This window comes from Lissotriton helveticus, chromosome 11, assembly GCF_964261635.1.
Source record: "Lissotriton helveticus chromosome 11, aLisHel1.1, whole genome shotgun sequence".
Lineage (NCBI taxonomy): Eukaryota > Metazoa > Chordata > Amphibia > Caudata > Salamandridae > Lissotriton > Lissotriton helveticus.
The window spans coordinates 141,572,750-141,594,248 of NC_136072.1; the positions used below are offsets into that span (position 1 = coordinate 141,572,750).

The 21,499-nt window shown below is 40.9% G+C and overlaps 1 protein-coding gene across 2 annotated transcripts in view; it reads right to left on the reverse strand.

Annotated features, from left to right (window-relative positions):
- Positions 1-21,499, reverse strand: part of SI (sucrase-isomaltase) — a 645,776-nt gene that overhangs the window by 573,618 nt on the left and 50,659 nt on the right. For both annotated transcript variants that reach the window (XM_078665617.1, XM_078665618.1), the window contains exons 2-3: positions 8,400-8,523; positions 2,507-2,589 (exon numbers count right to left, since the gene is read on the reverse strand). In XM_078665617.1, coding sequence (XP_078521743.1) covers positions 2,507-2,589; positions 8,400-8,523 — 207 coding nt within the window. The remainder of the gene's footprint in view (positions 1-2,506; positions 2,590-8,399; positions 8,524-21,499) is intronic.

Genomic DNA, 21,499 nt, shown 5'->3' on the forward strand with positions numbered 1-21,499 from the left:
AATTGGTGAATTTGGGTGGATTCTGAATATATATACCCAGTTGAAGGCTGCGACTAAAACATGTAGGTCTGTTCTTCTGGCGCACATGCACTCTGGACTTTGAAAGAAAAAAGAAAAATCAAATAAAAACTTGCCGTTTGGAAATCCTCAAGACCGCCGTCTTTCTGTGTCGCCCATATCGGATGGTAAACTATCTATCTATCCATCTATCCATCTTTCCATCTATCCATCTTTCCATCTATCCATCTTTCCATCTATTCATCTATCCATCCATCTATCCATCCATCTATCTATCCGTCTATCTATCCGTCTATCTATCCGTCTATCTATCCGTCTATCTATCCGTCTATCTATCCGTCTATCTATCCGTCTATCTATCCGTCTATCTATCCGTCTATCTATCCGTCTATCTATCCGTCTATCTATTTGTCTATCTATTCGTCTATCTATTCGTCTATCTATCCGTCTATCTATCCGTCTATCTATCCGTCTATCTATCCGTCTATCTATCCGTCTATCTATCCGTCTATCTATCCGTCTATCTATCCGTCTATCTATCTATCTATCTATCTATATATATATATAGAGAGAGAGAGATGTGTGTGTATATTCTGACTTTAGCTATTTATCTATTACCAGTGTGCTCTGCTTGCAGCACCAGCTTTAATGCTCAAAACTCCTGCAATCTGCACCATCTTGGCAATGATTTTGATCATGTTCTTCAAAGTCTGTCTCTGAAGACCAGGTCTTCCACTCATCACCCCTAAGATATAGAATTACTTCTAAATGTACTGCTAGAAACCCATCACTATTGAAAGTGCCCAGGTGAACCCTTTTAAAAACGTTACCGAATTCCATTTTCACCAGGGTAAAAAATATACAGATGTATATTTGATCACTTGAAAATCTGCTGAGTAAATGTACTCAGTAGTTTATCCTTATCATCCATTAGGAGCATATTTTTCGTTAGAAAAACCCTTTGTGTTCCACCTCCATCAATTTTGGAGATGTTCCCTTCTCCCTGGAGACAGAGTTACTCATTCAGTTCTCGGAGGGACATTTACACTGGTTTGTGAACATCCACATACTTATTAGTAGTTTGTTTACTTTTATATGTTCTGTTAGTACATGTTGAATAGAGTATGCCGGCACATGGTTAATAACATTGTAAAGATTTACTTATTTTTTTCCAGTGTACAGTTCCCATCACACAAAAATGTTTATGGAATGGTACCAAAATATATTAGTCTAAATGAAGTCTAACTAAAATATTAAGCCTTAAACATTAGTTATATAAATATCACCCTGTTGCAGTTAATAATAAAAAAAAGTGGCACCCATCAGAGCAATATTTTGTAAGGGATATGTAAGCCACTTTATTTAAGTCTGACGATCTGTTTGTGATCGGTATTCTGCAGGTCACACCGTGGCTTAAGAAAAGTATCAGAGTTTGGACACTTGGGGGAATATTTACCACAAAATGTCGGAAAGCAGTGTTATGCCAAAATTGGTAACGAAGCACTACGACATTTTTAATGCAGGGATGCACCACATTTATATAAATACGGTGCATTCCCGTGTTTCCCGGACACAGGCTCTTATAAAGCTGCCTAGAGCCAGCGCAGGCACCCTTGCACCATGTTGCAAGGTTGCCTGCGATGCAGGGGCAATTGTTTATGTGCAGGAAGAGACACCTTTCTGCACATAAATAATGAATAATGGTGATTTGTTCTTTTTGTGTGTGCTGCAGAATGCAGCAAACCTAGACAGAGCAAAAAACGAGGAGTATCGCAATTCTAAGACCAGGTGTTACCTGGCCTTAGTTTTTGGTGTTGCCCCAGCCTTGTAAAAATGGGGCTGTGTCGAAAAGCAAAGGGTGTTGCAGCGAGACACCCACAGCAACGCCCATTGCACACCCCTTTCACACTAAGTGAAGCGTGAAAAGGGTCCTTATTTACAAGGTGGCATTACGCCACATTAAGAGGCTTAACAGCTCCTTGTAAATAAGATTAAGGGGCTATCACACCCAGAACATAGCTAAAAGTGACGTTCTGGTGGTGATATCCCCTTGTAAATATACCATGGTTACTACATGCTTTGCTGCCTTCAGATCTTTTTTCCATTTTGTCCGCAATGTTTGTCTACTCGATAGATTGACAATGTTTGATTGTTACTGCACAACTTGCAATTGAGGTTCCATATCAATTTCATCTTCGCTTTCAATTTCAATTTACAACAGAACTTGAAATGTGGCCTTAGGAAATTTTAGATGCAGAGCTATAGAGAAATATGAGCATTCATTTGGTAAACACTTAGGTGATTCCAGCATTGTTCACATCAGCATACTACATGCATCATGGTGTGATTGCACGGGTGCTAAGAATATTAGCATAGTCTTGTTTAATTGCAATACCTAATCATTACCGCAATTCCACTAGCACTTCAATACTTCATTTCATTGAGATGATCATTTAAAACAAAAGCAGACTCAAAATGGTTGACGTACCTGTGTGCCCATTTGGTCTGGAATGCAGTCTATTCGTTGTGCAAGTTCTAAGGCTGGACATTGTGGATCAAATACAACTGTATCTGTACAAACGAGAACAGCAGCATTAACCGTTGTATTGGAAAATACCAAACCAGTAGAATGCGAGCAAAACATATTCTGTTGTAAAAATTCATGTATACACAAAGCAAATATCCCGGCACTCTAATCATTTATATTTCCAATTTTCAAGTTCAGGTTTTAGAGCTAAAACAACACCACGATGATGAGTGAAGCTTCCTATCACAGGAATCATATGTAAAGGCAACTTATGTTAACTTTTATACAAATGTTTATTTGTTAGAGGCTATCAAAGAAAAGTCTTTCTTCCACATTAGTATAATAACCAAGGTTTAGACATTCACAAAAGATAATTTCTGTAGTTTCTGTGATGTGTACATATTCCCACTTCTTAATCAAGTTGAATGAACAGCCAACGCGCGTTTCGTCACCACCGTGACTTCCTCAAAGCTTATATAATGTAGTCTCAGAGTTAGAATACCATTTCTTTTAGCTTTGATGACCCCGAAGATACCGAGGGCTCCTGGTCCTGGCTCGCAACTCAACAAGACAAAAGGGCGGATAGTAGTGAATTTTATTGATCCCCGTTTCTCCTGTTGTATTCTGGGCACCAAAAGCATTAGTTGCACCGTCTAATTCCAAGTACGCAAATACACGCGATCCTGTCAGAAATAGTCCACCTGACTGGCGTTCAAACAAAGTATATGCACACCCAAGAGAGTTAGTTTGGGTAAGATTCTAGTTGGTAAGCTTTGAAAAAGACAAAAAGGTATCTATTGTCGGAATCCTAAAATATATATGAGCTCATTCTCCCATTTTAATTTTCGGTGTGGTTATTGGCTTTCTTTATGGATATGTCTAGGTACCCCTTAGTAGAGTGAAACATCTTAGTAAAATTTATGTTTATCATGTGGTATCTATTTTTGATGTCATGAGCGCTTTGCCTGTTCTGGTTTTTACTATGTCACATAGACATTTGTTGTGATGCATTTGATATTATGTTTACAACATATATCAATACCATGTTCGTTGAGTTGTAATATGATTCTTATGTATTACAATTTTTAGCCCCGAGGAAGTCTGTTGCTTACACCACAACAGACGAAACATGTGTTGGCGGCTAGACCTATGTTCTGAAGAAAAGTGCTGTGAAATAAAAAGAAGATTGAGAAGATCATCTTGTGATTGAGGACTTTTTTTAATGGGAGAATGAGCTCAGGATATATTGTTTGTTGATTTAATGGTATGGTTTTCTATGCCATCTGGTGAACGGTGGATGGCTGTTACCTTATCCTTTGAGCTAGAACTACTTGGACTGGTGTTACTGTTTACAAATGTGTGCATTTGTCACCCAGCCATCCCTCTCTTTGTATAATACCGAAATAAACACAATTGTGAGGATGCATTGAAATGAAAAAAGTCTGCATATTACACAGAATATAGTAGGATTTGAAAAGCGAAACAGATGTGAATCAATACATGGTATTAAAAGAATGCCTTGTCCCAAACTCTCATGGGAATGGAGTATACTTGTTCTTGTTTTAATGGCCCACAAAACTGTATGACCTATTATATACAAAGAACTCTTCTGATAAGTTGCTCATGTGAGGACTGTGTAAGTGAGGGCTTGCATTGTAGAGCACCCTGCATATGTTGAGAATATCCATATTGCTGAGGACTAACTGGCTAGCCTTGGAGAAGATAGGGTGCCCTTAAGTTCCCTTGAAGCCAAAAAGCCTTTGGACGAGGTGCTACTTAAGGTGATGGTTTTGGCAGTGAAGGCTCAGAGTAGAAAATTCCAAATCTTTACTGGCTGAGGTCTTCTCCTCAGACAGATACTTTGGCCCCTTCTCCTGGCCAAGATGTCTACATACAGACTTATGGCCTGATTTAGAGTACAATAGAAGGGTTACTCTGTCACGTATGTGACTGATATATCATCCACCATATTACAAGTGCATTATATCCTACGACACATGTAATACGGCAAACAGGATTTCCTTTACATTTGTGATGGAGTAGCCTGTCCGCTGAACTCTAAATCAGACGTTAGTCTTTTTTATGGAACTCAAAATGACCCAGCTTGCCAAACCTGTATCTGAAGCTGATGAAGTCCTCTCAAAATCAGACACCATTGCCGCAAGGTCCTTCTGAAGCTTTTGTGTTCTTGGAAGTTGAAATATTTTCTTAAATCTCAGCTTTTAAGACTTTCTTGAGCAGCTCTTCATGGACACTTCTAAGTCTTTCAGGTTCTCGGGGACAGCACTTGGTGGCCAGTAGTAACTCATACAGAGGTCACCAGTATAGTCCACTCCAGGACCAGTTGCAACTAGTCAGTTAGACACTTAAGAAAAATTGGCTCTTGGAGCTTCTTGTGCCCTAAAGCCACACAGTAGGTCATTCAAATGAATCTAGGAGTCCACGTCTTAGTCCCCCGTGGGAGCGGGTCCAGCCTTTCACATCTCGACAAAAGTCACAGATACCAGGTTCAGTCCTTTCCAATTCTTTTACATGTCCAAACGTTTAATGATGAGCTGGGGGTGGGGTACTATGTGAAGACTTCACTAGCTAATGGGTGAAGAGGACTTCTGTTCAATCCCAATGAATAAGGATAAAGTTCCATTGGTCAACCTTTCCTAACTCTGTAGCACATTGTGGTTTCCTTATTGCATACTATCCACAGTGGATTATTCAAAGTAAAATCCAGGATGGGACAATACTTTTGCTGTTAGAGGTGGCTGGTATGTCATCCAGAGGTGTGTTTAGTGAAATGACTCAATCCCCTCCTCCTCAACTACCAAACTGGTTCTGAGATCAGGTCCCACTGCCACTGGACTAGTGCCAAGCTGGCTGTAGTCTTTCTTGGGAGCAAATGGTTCTCTTTTAAAAGGTCCCTCTTTTCAATCAACTATGAATGGTAAGGTCTAACCCGAGTCCCATTCCGGTTAATGAAGTTGCTGAACCCTCCCGAACTCTCCTTCCTCAGTTAAAAGGGGTCACTCTTCTAACATCTAATTCCTCCCATCAAAAGGCCTAAGACATTGTTTCTAGTCTGACAGATATTTTCAGACCTCATGAATGAGAAGAATTAACAGCACATAGCTGCTGGCAGGCAAATGTTAATTGGCCTCCTGGAAGGTCTGGCGAAGTCTAACTTTTTGGATTGTACTTTTCCAAAATATTTATCAAGCATCTGACTTCACCTATAAATTGTATATTTAGCAAACATTAAACAATGTAGTTGAATTGTTCTGGTAGCGTGTCCCACGCCAACGATTATAGAGTTATGAATTTATTCTCACCTTAAGTTTTACTCATAGGACAGCTACAACACTTCAAAGTGAAAATAGCTTCTGGGTACTAGTCACAGTAGGTACAGGCCAACACTAAATTCTTGCATGTACCACTGTTATACACTAAGCCCCATACCTTGTGGTCTGCAAGGTCTACTAACAGGGAGGCATATTCAATCATTAAAAGCAAGACTCTTTCATGTTAAAAAAGGGTTACAATGACAGGTTCACCAGCAGGTTTAAAATCTACAGCAATCAGGCAATAGAGCTAGGTGTGAAACCACGTTTGCTTTGCCAGCCTAGTGGATTGCACAACTTGTGCTGCTCTACACAAGGTGACAGTATTAACTAATGAAGAATGTTTAAACAATTCCTTTGAGGACAATTGTAAATCTGTTATTGATTATACGCAGCCCTCATGGGATTATTGGGTGGCTCTGTTTTTTGAACACAGCTCTACACAAGTGACATTTATTTTTTCCATGCCATTGGTATATCTTCCCACACCATATACTATGGACTTACTGAGAATGAAAAGATGCCAATTGGAATATGCTAGCTTCCCCATGTCGTAGGGATCAAAGCACAAACACTGCAGCCAGGACAGAAATGTCCTAGTGTGCATAGTTCGAAACCCAACAATACCAGTAACTAAAACATGAGGGGTAGCCACACAAAAAGAGGCACTTTCGCTGAGTAAAGATGCCCTGAGATGGTTCCTACGTGTATGCCATCATAATTTTATTTTTGGTGCATTTATCGGATTGTTAACGTGCCATCATGTTCCCTTATGGCCAGTCTGCAGTAGCCAGAACTATAAAGCTGCTAATGGTAGAACAGTGCAGGTAACAAACAAGAAGGTCTGTTACGTCTTGCCTCGATTACAGTGTCTTCTCTCGGTTATTATTGGAGGTATTCGGGGTCTGAGCACTTTTGAAAGTTTGGGTTGCTCCTGAAGGTGGGTGGCTGTGTTTCAAATGCTTCCCTTAATAGGTTTTCTTGAAGGATGGACAGATTTTTCAGCAGCACCAATGTATAGGCTTTTGCAGAAGAGAAGCAAATGTACATTATGGCCAGGATCGCAAATTAACGAAGATTTCGTAATTGATGGTTTAGTGTATTTTTATCAATATAATATTGACAGTTGTGTCGTTCTTTGAATTTTACAAGGGAACCATCCAAGTAACCAGCATCACCGCATGTAGCAGCTACTATCCTAATTGCAAGAAAATATACATTTTTGTATCACGTTGCCACTTAAAGTATTCATTAATCATCAAATATCTGCTATTCAAGAACATCCAGTTTAGGTCATCTGTGTTGTGTTCGAGGAGGCTGCGTGGACTGTTCCATGCATGTCTTTCAAGTCAAGGGGTGTTTGAGAGAATACCCCATTACGCATGACTATGATGATATTGGCCATGACATAAAGGGGCAAGTAAATAAATGGCCCGGGGGCCCAAGCTTAGTGGCAGATTACTACTATAAATTTGTATTTATTTATTTTTAGTTATTTATTTTATGCGATTTTATATAGCGCGAACTTTACCCGAAGGTGTCAGAGTGCTTTACATAAGAACCGGTTGCAAAACATAAGGACTAAGGATTACATGCGTTACATAAAAGATACAAACAGAAACAATTGCAAATGTACAAGATGTAAAGTCACACAAGGACGAAATACAAATAGAAAGAAAAATTGCAAATGTACAAATAGTAAAGTCACTCAAGGAAGAGATATGAATGGATATACTCTAAGAGTCACATAGGAATGGTAAAGAGTACAAAGGTCTACTGCATATACTAGTGATTAGAGTTATCTCTATATACATCGGGAAGGGATACAAATGGATATACTCTAAGAGACAAATAGGAATGGTAGAGAGAACAAAGGTCTACTGCATATACTAGTGTTACCCTTCAGGAAAGCTCTTAAAACTCATCTTTTCTGTTAGTTATGTTATATCATCTTGGTCTGCATCTTCAGCAACCCCCTCTGGACACAGACAGCTAGCGCCGGGACGCCCCTTGGCTGGGGCAGCCGTGCGCTATATAAACACTTATAACATACCATAACATAACATTAGAGTTATCTCTATATACATCGGGAAGGGATACAAATGGATATACTCTAAGAGTCACATAGGAATGGTAGAGAGTACAAAGGACGGTCTACAGCATATACTAGTGATTAGAGTTATCTCTATATACAGAAAAGAGTTCCATTAAGTGGGGTCGGAGTGGGGATGCAGTCACAGCACCAAGGGAGGATGGGAGGGATACACAGGTATGGAGAAAAGGCAAATCAGAAAAGGGAAGAAACATTTGAGGATCGTCAAGGGGGAAACGAGGGAAAAGGGTTAAAGGATGAGGGAATGGGCAAGATGGCAGGTCAGGGTCCAGAGAAAAGCGGCTGAGAGCAGCAGCAAAATGGCGGCCAGGACAAAAGCAAAAGTCCAGAAGTCCAGGAGAGTCCGTGGCGTAGTTTCTTTCATTTAATCTGTTTCAAGTAGTGAATCCACATGTTCAGTTATTTTTACCTGTTTTCGTTCCGGGTTCTCCAGTGGCCAGAAGTACTACGAGGACGACTGCGACAATGACCACCAATATGAACATGACAATCAGAGCTATTTCCAAGCCACTGAACTTCCTTTTCTTCCCCATCTAGTTGCAAAGAAAAAAGGGTCATTAAATCCCATTTCAAGAATCACGTTGCATATACATCATTGTGGTAAATACTACAATCTGCAATTTGCATGAAACTATCTCTTAACCTTTACAAAATCCATTTATTAAGAATTAAAAAAAGACATACCAGTTTCAAACTATGGAATATTACGTATTGTTACATGAGACAGAATAATGATTCCATATTCTTAAAATAAAAAAAACATTAAAGTATTAAAAAAAAGCATTAAAAATATGATTTGACTCGAGTTGGAAAAGCTGGAATGTTTTTGAACTTAAAAATAAATTTCGCAAATATGGATCGATGCTGCATTAAAAAATAAAATCTACATTTAAGCAGTATGCTGTTTCAAGTGGTTGCAACCGAAAAGTCCTTCCTTTTATTGTGCGCAGTTTGATGATAGTCACGTTATCACTAAGACAAATGGTATTTCACAAAGTTGGTTGAGTACCACGAGCTTGGGTAATGTCAGCCATTATTATTCTAGTGGAATTGGGGCCCTATTAGCAGCTGCTTCCACCTGCTCAATGGATGCCATCAACTTCTTACACTTGGAGCATTTTTGAATCACTGAAGGATCTACAGCTCTTTACCTTGCCTCTTATGGATTGGGGAGGTGCAAATTCCCAACTTGCTCAAAACAAAGTGGTCTTTCTATTATTTGAATGGTGGAGTTCCCTTGATTTACAGTATTTAAATTAAGTCAGTTCTCACTGCCACTGAACGGGTGCCAATCTGGCTGTAGACTTTCTTGGGAACAAATGGCTTTCTTTCTCAGGTCCCTCTTTTCAATTAAGTATGAATGGGAAGGCCTCATCTGAGTCCCTTTCAGGTTAATGAAGTTGCTGAACCCTCTCCAATTACAGATGGAGACACACCAGCAAAAGGTGCTCAAAGAATGCACTAAATGTGCATCCTATGTTGCTGGAGGATAATTTCTCCACCAAATCGTGGGCACAGAATGGGAGAAGCAAAAAAGGCCCAAGGCACTCCGCAAAAATACCCGCCAGGGTTGCAATGCCTGACTGTGCTCTCCCACTGGGCTAGATGCCCCCCAATTCCTTAGGATGTATAGGGAACGGCACTATTGTAAAGAGAGATGAGAAAACAGGGGTGGGCATGAGGAGCTGAAAAGGACACAGTTGATTAAAAAAATGAGTGAGGAGGTGGTTGGAAGGGGCTATGGAAGAGGAGACGCGAGGGGAGAAAAAAACAGGAAAGCAGGTAGTGTGCAGGAACAGGATAGGATAGGATGAAGTGGAATAAAGACATCGAGGTAAAGAAGGTAAAGGATGAGAAAGTAAGGGGCATAGGTGGAATGCGAGAGATAAACACAAAGAGAAAGAGAACTTGGGACGGAGTGGAGGCCAGAACTAGGAACAGAGAAAACAGATAAATGAAGGGGAGAAGAAAAGATGACAGAAAGAAGAGAGAGAGTGGGGGAAGGTGCAGTTTAAAGAGCAGGGAGAAAAGAGTAATGAAGAGAAAAACAAAAAACATTTTTAAAAAGGCAAAAGGGTATGATTGATCGACCACAGGGTCCACCGAGACTCTATAATAAGCGGCTGTGTTTAAATTACACAGAGGAGATTATCATGCATGTCCTGTTGGCATCCTTCTTCTCCAGTAGATACAGGAAACAGAATCCTTTCATTATGGATCTGAGAATGACTGAGAATAATGGTATTGGCGCCACACAGATATTTTGAGTGACCCAGAATCTTTATATTGAGCAACAGCAGCACTTGGAATTCACAGCACTTTTATCACTCGCATATTAAAGTAAGACAACATTTATATTCACTGACTTAAATATCTTTTAAGTAAAGTAGACCCTCTATTCCATGACCATGGTGCCCTCAGCTTCTGTCCTCCATCCCTTCACGAGTTTTTTTTAATATTGAGAGTTCAATACACCATTATTCATATGCAATAATATACAAAAATACAGTGCTTCCGATATTCCAAATCAGCTCCAAATAATTGGCTCCAAATTTGATCTAAACACGATCCATCAGTTGCACCCGAGTTTGAGCAATATTAGCAACCACAACGTAGCAAAATTCGATTGTTTGACCATGGTACATATATGTGTGGGGTTTTTTTGGGCTGCAGTACATATATCGCTTTAGCCAGCTCTTAGGGAAATGGTTCTGAAAAGCCACTTTTTTGCTACATTTGAGGTCCTTGTGGCAGCTTTAAGCTCTAATTACTAAGGGGTGATCAGACTTGAGTGGAACAACACAAAAATTGGGGTTTTCATTAGCGTCCTTTGCGATTTTGGATTTTAGTCCATTCTTAAAATGTTCTGGACGGAGTCAGACTCCAAAGTCACCTAAAAATACAATGAAGGTGTGTTTGCTTGGTTCAGTCAAACGGTTCTATTGCAGGCAAATATTTACCACCAACTATTTGAAAAAAATATTGTATTATGTATAAACCTAATATTTGAACTGTATAAATTTTTCTAAATCCTAAAATTTGTTAATTGTCATTTTAGTAGGAGTGTGAAGGAGGTGCCCCGTTCCAAATAGCAATTCTTTAGATGTGTCAATGTTCTGCAACCAAAATTTAGTCACAAAACATTGAACATGTTCCAAAACCTAAAATTAAGTTGGTAAGCCTTTCACACTTTACAATATAAAAAACAATGCTGGGGAGTAAAGTTAGTCCAAGGAACTAGTGCCAATCCTCAGACAAACTTTATTTTTAAAAGTTATCTTTTTTTTTTAAAACTGAGCCCTGTTTCCTTTAAGGAAAAATAGCTGTATTTAAAAAAACAAAGTTAATTTTAATTAAATGCAGTGACAGATATGGTGGTCTGCTGACCCCATCAGGCCACCAGCCCTTTGGCAGCATCCAATCTGAATAAGGGCCTGACTATGAGTTTGGTGATGTGGGAGCGGGCCTGCATGACACCACCCCACCAAACTCCCCTGATACTGCCCACTGGATAAAAAGTTGCAATCCGGGTAGGCAGTCCTATGGCAGCTGGCCCACGGCACTGCTTTCCAAAGGCTGATAGGAGGGCATTGGAAATGCAGCTCCATGGGTCAGCCACAGCACGCTCCAGCAAATCATGGACTTTACAGTCTGTAACAGTCTTTATTAGTCTTTACAGGAATTTAAAGTCCATGCCGTGCTTGATCTGGGGGTGCATACACAGGAGGGCAGACTATGGGCCCCCTGCATGCACCACCATGCATCGAGGCACCAGCGGGCCATATAGGACCCCTAAGTTTCTTCACCACCAACTGTTTAATGATGGGCTCACTGCCATGAAACAGCTGGCAGTGAGGAAACTCCAAATATACTTGGCTGGGCCACAGCGGCCATGCCAAGCATATTGAGGTCCCACACTGCCGTGCCACCTCCAGGGATTGCGGATCCATGGCAGTTGCAGCAGTGTAATGGCAGTTCGGCTGCCCAACTTGTAATGCGGTGGTCGGATCACTTGTATGGTAGTGGCCGGACTGCCAAAGCCGCTCCTCCGTGAGTCTGGTGGTCCAAGTATAGCCAGACTCCTAATCAGGCCTTAAGTCATAATTTGTGATATACTTTATTAATATTCATGAAGTAAGTCAGCTTGTGAATGCAAAAGAACAATTGATGGACAGAATGCAGAGCAATGTCATACATTCACCCCAGTATGAAGGAATGAATGAATTGGCACTTGTAAAGCACATGGCTACCCGAAGGCCTCCCAGCGCTAGGAACCGAACCCAACCAGATGAGCGGCTTTAGATGACCGGGAACAAGACTGTTTTCAGCTGTCTGCGGAAGGACATAAGGTTTTCCTCCAAACGAATGTGGCCTGAAAGAGCATTCCAGAGACCTGGGCCTAAATGCATTGTTTGTTTGCTCCTCATGCCATTCCAGGTTGAACCCCGCCATATGCAATTCCGTCTTGACCCTGCGCCCAATGGGAACAGTCCAGCCTGAACTGCCGAGCCAGGTCCTCCCTGGACTGGAAACAAGCATCCTAGGACTGGTTTTGGGGTTTCACCCCTCATCAGCCAGGATAGCTTGACTCCAGTGGTATGGAGAGCACAGGACTCACGTCTGGGCATACCTGTCCCACTTGGAGTGACAAATACAAAAAGTGACCCTTTCCGATTAGAAATTTTATAAACCAACCTATTAATACAAAGGTCAGCAGTAATTCTGGTTGCAATTTGCAACCTGTGTTTTGCGCATCAGGCCCAAGTTCCAACATAAGTATCTTCACTAAGCAAGGGGTGGAATGGTATCCAGCTGGTGAGCAGAATTCGACAGGCATGCAATTTGAATTTTCCTGCTTGGAGCATTTCCGTGTCTGAGGGTTGCTCAGACGCAGAAACGCTGAGCCTGACAGGGATTGAGTGTTGGTACCTAAATCTGTTTCCTGTCGCCTGCCTGAGGTCTACTGATTGCAAAAGACACACAATTTATGGACAGAATGCAGAACAAATCAAAACATTCACCCCCAGTCAAGAGATCAGGGTTAAATCCATCATTCTTTTGCTCACCATGCCACCCCAGTTTAGACCTGGCCATATGCAAATCAGTCTTGACCCTGTGCCTCATGGGAACAATCCAGCCTTGGCAGTTCGGGCTGGACTGTTCTAAAAAAATGGAGACATATTTTTGACAATTAAAGTTATTTGTTGATTCTTTGGTGTATTCAAAATACAGCAAATACTATGTCTTATATCCCACCGCTGAACCACTAATGTAGGAAACTGGCTCTATATAGACTGTAATCCAATTGGGAGCTATAGAGGGAGTCTATATGCCAGACCACCCTCCCATCAATATATAATCCAACAGCAAAGACTTGGAGTGTTTAGGCACTCATCAATTTACAAACACGTAGGATTGCATGTGGGGCGATATTTTTATCTTTTCCCAGGCTCAGTAGTTCTCTTCATGAACTCTGACCATCCCCTGTGCCTAGATATTTAATAATTTAAAAATTCACAAACCCCACAGCGGGAAAGATACCAGTCAACAGTCAGATCACTCAACCAACCCCTCTCAACATTAGAGTGTGTATGTACCACAAAGGCAAAATTATACAGAAAAGTGATACAAAAAAAAGGTGTGGGAAAATGAGAAAGTATCTCACGTGCGCACCACCAGAGGAGCTACCTTGCTTCTTTGGTGCCTGCGACTCCAGGGGAGTAGATCTTCTACTCCAAGCGAGTTCACTGGTGATTTGTGAAGCACTGGCAGTCCTCTGCATTTCTTGGAGTCTGTACAGAGGCAGGATGAGTTGGTTTCTCCATGGTGGTCGGGTACAGTAGGCAAGCTGTCAGGGTTGGTGGCAAGTCAGTCGTTGTTCCTCTGTTCTTATGCCAGCAGTTTTCTTTGTCCACTCCTTCTTTGTGTAAATTGAATCTTAGGTCCTAGCATCAGGGGTGCCACCTAAATACCGTATTTAGTGATGTGACAGGGAGTGTCAGGTAGTAGTCAATGGACTACTTAGCATCAGGGTGAATACACCCTCTATGTGACCACTTTCTGTGGGCAGTGGGCGTAACCCTGACCCAGAGGACTTAATTCCACCAAATCCCAAGGTGGTGGAATTTTCCCAGTCGTGTTCAATTCAGGTAGCCCTTGGGTGTGGTAATCGGTGAACATGAATTGAATTGAATTGAGCACTGGCACCCCCAGACGAGATCCTGGTACAAGGGGTACCACTTACTAGGACTTACAGAGATACGCTTCAGCTCTTATGGACCTTTTTTAGTACTTATGCCCTATGTACAAGGGGTACCACTTACTAGGACTTACAGAGATATTAAAGACCTGATAGGTTGGGGCTCAATTAGCCAGTTACCTTGTTTTAGGGAAAGAACACTGGCACTGGGGACCAGGTTAGCAGCAGGAACCCAGTGCACTTCAGTCAACGTTGCATCAAATATCAGACAAAAAGTGGGGTACTACTGTAACAAAAACTGTTTTCTACATTGTTTTGTAAAGCAAATTCATGATTAATTCACACTTTTGTACACTGTGAGCCTTCAATACAGAATGGACGTAATATCCTGGATGAAGAGTGTTGTATCACAGACAAATCATCACCATCTCTTAACATTTGTGTGCCCTTTAAGATTGCCCCCTCTGTGGTTTCTCTGTCTTTATTTCTGTGATTACAACAATTGTTTCCTTGTCCCTTGTTATGTTCAGAAAATACTCTGTGTTTGTGTATTTCTGCTGACCTGATTAGATACCTGCTTTACCTATTGCTTCAAAAACACACCACTGTCATTGTAATTACAAACATGAGAAGGCTTCAATGCCTCAAACTACATTTGTATTCGGAAGGTGACCTGAAGTTTTGTTTTAAAGTGATGGGGTCATCTCACTTTAGCTGACATAAGGGATTTATTTATTGATTAATTTAATTTCTATTCTCCTTCTCATAGTCTTCGATAAGATAAATAGCATTTGTTCAATTCCCCAGGACAGTGACTACTATAGGCACCTGCCATACTCTTTGGAAACCCTTGGTTATCTGGTAGCATAAAGTTAAGAAAAAGTCTGAGGAGCATTTATTCTCTCATACTTTTTAAATGTAGTTCATTTTCATAATTTCAAATAGCCAAGACATACAAATGCAGATGTGTAATTTACAAAAATGGCATAAGTGGATGTACATGCAAACACGTTTGTGAACTTTCTTTGGGGACAACCATGAAATATGTTAGATGTCCCTGGCCTGTGGTAGGAGTCATGTACATTTCCTTATGTGCCTTTGTCTACCTGGAAACTTGGTAAACCAGTGCTTAATTTTAGACTGTGGTTTCCGGTGTTCAGCACAGGTACTCAATTGTCAACACTGACACTAATGATAGTCTGCCACATGGTGGTGCTGTTTGACTAATTTTGGGGCAAGCACAACAGCAGGTGTTTGTTCAGTCAATATATTTTTGAAATGACTACTACCTGCCTCCCAAGTCCTTTTTATTGCTTTGGCGATTGGAATAGTGTAACTTGCCACACTTTGAGTAGTGGCTGTGTTGGTACTGATATTGCCAGCGCTGGCAGTGGCAATGGGTGGTGGAAGCTGCAGTGGCCTCCTGACAAGGGCCCAACACTTATTTTTCAACAAATGAAGCACTGTCTATATTATTCTTCCTCAGACATGGGAGAACTGTTAGCAATTGTAAATGTGGCTTTCCATTTTGAAAGAGCTTTTGAGCACTCTAGATGTCTAGGTTTGGGAAACTACTGCTTAAAGTTAAACCACCAAAATATGCATGATTTTCAACTCTCCAGCTCTATATCCTAGATAAAATCCAAGGTTTAGAATTCAAGTTTTGATTTGAAATACATTGTGATCGCTGTAGTTGCTACAGCATGTCACTTTTATTGGAAAAGAAGGTTAGGGGACTGATTAGGATATATAAGCAATGTAAGGGCAAAGGGAGATGCTATCATTCTTAGAGAGAGAGAGAGAGAGAGAAAGAGAAAGAGAGAGAGAGAGAGAGAGAGAGAGAGAGAGAGAGAGAGAGAGAGAACCACACCTCAAATTAAATCCCTGGTCCCCTTCCTTCTGGCCTCCTTCACTTGGCCCTCCCCCCTTCCAGTCCCCAAAGTCAAAACTCTAGGCATCTTCATCAACCCCCTGCTCACCCTCCACACGCAGACCAGTTCAGTTGTGTCTGCCTGCTTTTTTTCCCTCCGGATTATCTGGAGGGTTTCCCGTTTCTTTTCTGCCGCTGCACTCAAACTCATTCTCATGGCCATGTTGCTCTCGCGCCTCGACTATGGGAATGTCATCTACAACGGTGCGCCGGCTTACCTGATCCGCCGACTCCAACTGATTCAAAATCAGGCGGCTCGCCTGATTTATGGGCTCCCCAGGTTCAACCACACGACCCCCTTGCTGCAGTCCCTTCACTGGCTTCCAGTGAGGGAGAGGGCCCTTTTTAAGCTGGGCTGCATCACCTACCAGGCTAGATCAGGGACCGCCCCCGTCTTCCTGTGCGAAGCCATCTCCCCCTATCTCCCTTCCAGAGAACTTCGTTCCACTCATCTGGCACTCTTGTCAGTTCCACGCTTCAGGAAACAGAAGTCCGGGGGGGCCAGATTTGCAGTGCTGGCTCCATCCTTCTGGAACTCACTCCCATTTGCTCTTAGGACGTCACCTTCCTATCTGGAATTTCGCAAGCAACTGAAGACCTTCTTGTTCTCCAGATCTGTAGCAGCCTAGCCCTCCTCTCCGTCTCCTCTGATCCATAGCTATCTAGCGCCATGAAACCGTTCCGGTATAAGAGCGCTCTACAAATATTTTAAAATTCAATTCAATTCAATTCAAAAGTGACCCATACATGCCCATATGATGCTCACCCAGGTAAGGTTAGGCTCCCGAGAACTGTCTGGATTCACCAATAAGCTTGAACCAACAGTTTACAGAACTCAATGTCCTCGTGGTTAGCTGATCGCATTATTACAATTTTTGCCCCACTGGTAGTCATCTTTAGTTATGCCTTCTGGGTATTTATAAAGGTTGAGATGACCAAAGGCTAAGAATGCAGACTTAATATAATTCAACCATGAGATCCCTTATGATTGTCTAAAGAAAGGCAGTCCTGAGTGATCATTCTATTGAAAATAGTTTTGCTCTTATACCAGATAGAGAATCAACTTAATAAAGACTGACGTCTAAGAAAGTCTGAGATATAAATAATACTAAGTTCCTAATGGACCACAAATGTAGAGGTACTCGGTGGAACACCTGCAAACTTGTTTTCTTCCCGTTGTATCAGGTTACAATTCCAATACCCCAGATGTTACTACGACAACTAACCGCTGAAACGCACTTGGCCATATACACCTGGATCAGGGTGATCATAGGATTCCTACCCACCGTGAGCTAAAATCCATTACTGCTCAACACGACCTGGCAACAGCAGATTTCTTGGAAAAATGGGAAGGGCCCTAGGAGGATTTGTCATCAAACAGGATGCCCAGGTAATTAAAATAGACTACCTGGGCAATTTTGACTTTCTGACAAAAATGATTCCTAGTTTTAGCAGGCTTAACCCCCAGGCTCACTGTAAAGAACTTTGTAGAATTTATGGACAAATCCAAGCCCTCCAAAAAAGACACGTAAGAATCTAAGTGGCATTGGGGGCCTAATGCCATCCTTGAAATAAGGACAGTATTGTCCGCATATAAAAGGACTGTGATTGCCCACGAGCCCATCATAGGAAGGTCAGCCTGAGCTTCCATAAGTGCTGTTTCCAGGCAGTTAACGTAGATAGTAGAAAAAAATGGGTCCAGGATATAACCTTGTTGTACTCCACAGGGGATAGAATAGCTCTTCATGCACGCACCCTCCTTTGTGAATCTAACAGACCTCAACATTTCCCTATGAAGGTCCGCCATAAAAGAAACTAGTGCTGGCTCCACTCCCAATGACAGTAAGAGGAGCCACAGCTTTGATCTGTTCACCTGATCAAACACTGTTGAAAGGGCCGGACGGTTCGAAAAGACAGTTCCTTTTTTGGCCACAGTGCATTTCTGAATCAGTGAGGATTCAAACGTTGTCCGATGGTATTTAACCCAGTTCTAAATCCATACTGACAATTGGAGATAAAATTCTTCTCCTTCGCCCAATCCATCAACCTTTTTAAAACAACCTGGCCCAGAACCTTCACTATGGTGCATCTAAGTGAAATTTGTCTATAAGATTTTGGATCTCCTCAATCCCTTTCTTGAATTCGAGCACTAGTTTGAACAACAGGATATAGTATCCAAGAACTACACATCATCCAGATACATATATGGGGAGATTATATAGAAAATCTTTACAAACTGACTTTTTGATATTTGTCTCTCAATATTCTCATCACAGTGTTCTTGTCTGACTATATTTTTGTCACAGTATTCTGCTCCATGGATGTGCTGCCTTTGATATTCACAAACTATGTCAGTGATTATATTACTATGGTCAAACAATGTGTCAGTTGTGGCATGGTTGAACACTGTAAGTGTTATGCTATAAAAGCAAGGTAAATACTTCAATTCTGGATAATATTTTCCAAAATTCAGATATGAAAATTGTGATTGGGAGTGACTAGACTGACTAGACCACTAAACTATTAAGCTTTGCATAAATGACACATTTATTTTGGAAATTTAAAAATTGCAGGATAATGTTATGCTTAAGTGGCTATTGACTACGAAGGTGAAACAACATTTTTGATCCCACCAGGATTGTTTTAATGGAAAACAGCCCTAACAAGAACATTGAAAGAGGAAGGGCATGTTCACTCATGGCATAATTCAACAGTGCAAGTGTGTTTTTACCTGATGGTGATGAACAGTAACTATAGACATAAAAATTAACCAGCTCTAAAAGCTTCATTAGATTCAGAGAAAGTAATTCTTGTAAATATTAATGCAGCTAGTTCAGCAAATGTCTGTTCTGTTGGGGTATGTCATGTTATATTATGTTGTGCTGCTTTGCATTGCTTTATTTTAGATCATTATGTGATATGCACTCGGACTAGAGAGCTTTATGACACTCTATGGGATAAAATATTTTCATGTTAAATATAAGGCTACAAGAAATAAAAAAAGAAAACTCACTCCGATTGGGTGAACCTGCAGTTGAACCAGGGATGGTCAATGATTTTTCCCTCACACATCTATAGGAATCAATTCTCTTTATGCATTATTTAAACTATTGCCATCTTTTTTTCACACAGTTCCTGTGTTGAAGCTAGCTTTCAGTTTTAGATTCCACTCTCTTTTCAAGAACAAATGTTATCAGTGGCTAAAACATGTTGGTTTTAACTCTACAACAACAAAATACTGAAGTAGGTCTGCAGTGCTAAGTCAATCATAGACTTGAACCAAAAACAAATGTGGAATATAAGATAAGAACAGGTACAGACCAGTTTTGAAGTAGCAGCAAATAACCATGCCATAATTCATAACCGTGGTTAAGCTCTGTGTGCACTTGTGTTCTACTTGTGGAGTTGGAGCTATCATATGCTTCTTTGGAAAGGAGCATATGACAGCTCTCTCTCCACTCAAACACTCTAAAAATGTCCTTTCAAATGATATTCTCCTGCTTTATGTCCCGGGTGGAGGATCAGGTAGATCTTCTAAATGGTGGCATTTGTCGGACGTGATCAAGTTAAATGTCTGACCTATCAGACTTGTTCTGTCACAATAAACATGACACCCACCTCCACTCCGAAGTATTCATAATTGCAGCCTAGGTACTTTACAGTACCATCTCATTCTATGGTATAACTATTTATGTAGCCACTTATATAGTTAATAGATGCTTACCTCACCCAGAACTTTTGTCAGTGTATGAGCACTTTAGAAATAACATGGGTTTCAACAGATATCTTAAGATGGTGGCAGCATGCATAGGCAGAATTCTTGAAATATAAGAAAATGCTTTAAGCCACTAATAACATTGCACATGGACTGGTAATCATTCACATGTGCAATAAAAGGCAGATGAAATGAGCTTGATCTGGACCCATATGTCAATGGAGCTAAATGTGTTTCAAAGTCAACAACCACAAAACAAAATTATCATCTGACACACAGATTTGCAAATGTGGTTGAGGAATTTAACATGTTTGGACTGATATTTAATGGGGTGACCCTGCTTTGTTAAATTTCCATATCACTGAACAATAAAGTGTGCTTGATTCTATTTTCTGTGCCACAGTCCTCAATTGTTGTGATCCAGTTTATTCTGCAATGTCATTAATATTGAAAGGGAGTGGTCCCTGAATGCTGTTAAATCACAGCTCTTTATAGACATAAAGTTCACAAACCAGGCCTACTGGAAATTCCGAAAAAGACCCCTGGCGTCTGGTGAAGATGAAACATTTTTTCCCTTGCAGATTTTCCCTCTACCAGTATTGCAAAATCTGCAGTAGTAAACCCCACTCAACACTTGGGAAATGGGCATTACAAGTCATGGTTTGCCTTGTAAGAATGTGAATGTCCACAAGCGTATGTCGCGGGCATTTGTGAAGTGAAGTTCTACCCTTTATCAGAGAGTTTGAAAGAAAGTGGAGGCAGCACCAATCTTGAAGTAAATCAACAAGGCCAACGTTTTTTATCAAAAATATATTTTTATTTTTATTTTCGTATTTTCAAAGTGCACAGGACAGCCAACGCGTTTCGCTCCCCAACCATGGGAGCTTCATCAGGGCAGTTGTAATAAATGTTTCTTCTCCAGTTGTGCAATCAGAAAAGAAGAAAAAGCTCCCCACTATAATGGTACGTGTACTAGTAAATGGTGCCAAGTAGCAAAATAAGTATCCAAAATGTCGAGGACCGTCGAGTAGTTCATATGATTAACATGTCAGATTGTCCAAATAGGTAAATATTCAAATCCATAGAGTTATTAGGACGTGAAGCGACGTATGTGCAGTCCTTGATAAGCTGCTAGTACACACATGCTTCCAGGGTTATGTCCGCATGACGGTCCACGACGGATTTAATCATACACGAAAGTTACCCAAAGCCAAACTTTCCTTCTGCAATAGGAAAGGGAGCAGATCATCCACATGGTTTGCTGTAAGAAACAAAAATGTGTTTTTGCATATTTGGTCACCCTTCATTCGATGTGGAATCGTACTCCAAAACGTTTACACATCTTCTGATAAAGTAGAACAATCTTTTAATGGGTCCATGTGCATAGAATGAAGTCGGGGAAGGTCACTTAGCAGGACTGATCTCTTGAACTCACTGTAGAGAAGATCGTCAAACGTGTGACAGTCAGAACTCATTTTCAACACACTCACAAGGTATTTTTCTATGTCACATTTCTGATCACATTCCTCTTCTTTCTCAGCAAATCCTTTTAGAAACTTCACAGGTTTAGCAGTTAAAGCTCCAATCTTTGTCCCAATTTTGTAGTGTCATCACCTGCAAGAACATGCGCCTTGATAAGGACACTGGGCATCTCTGGGTCAAGTT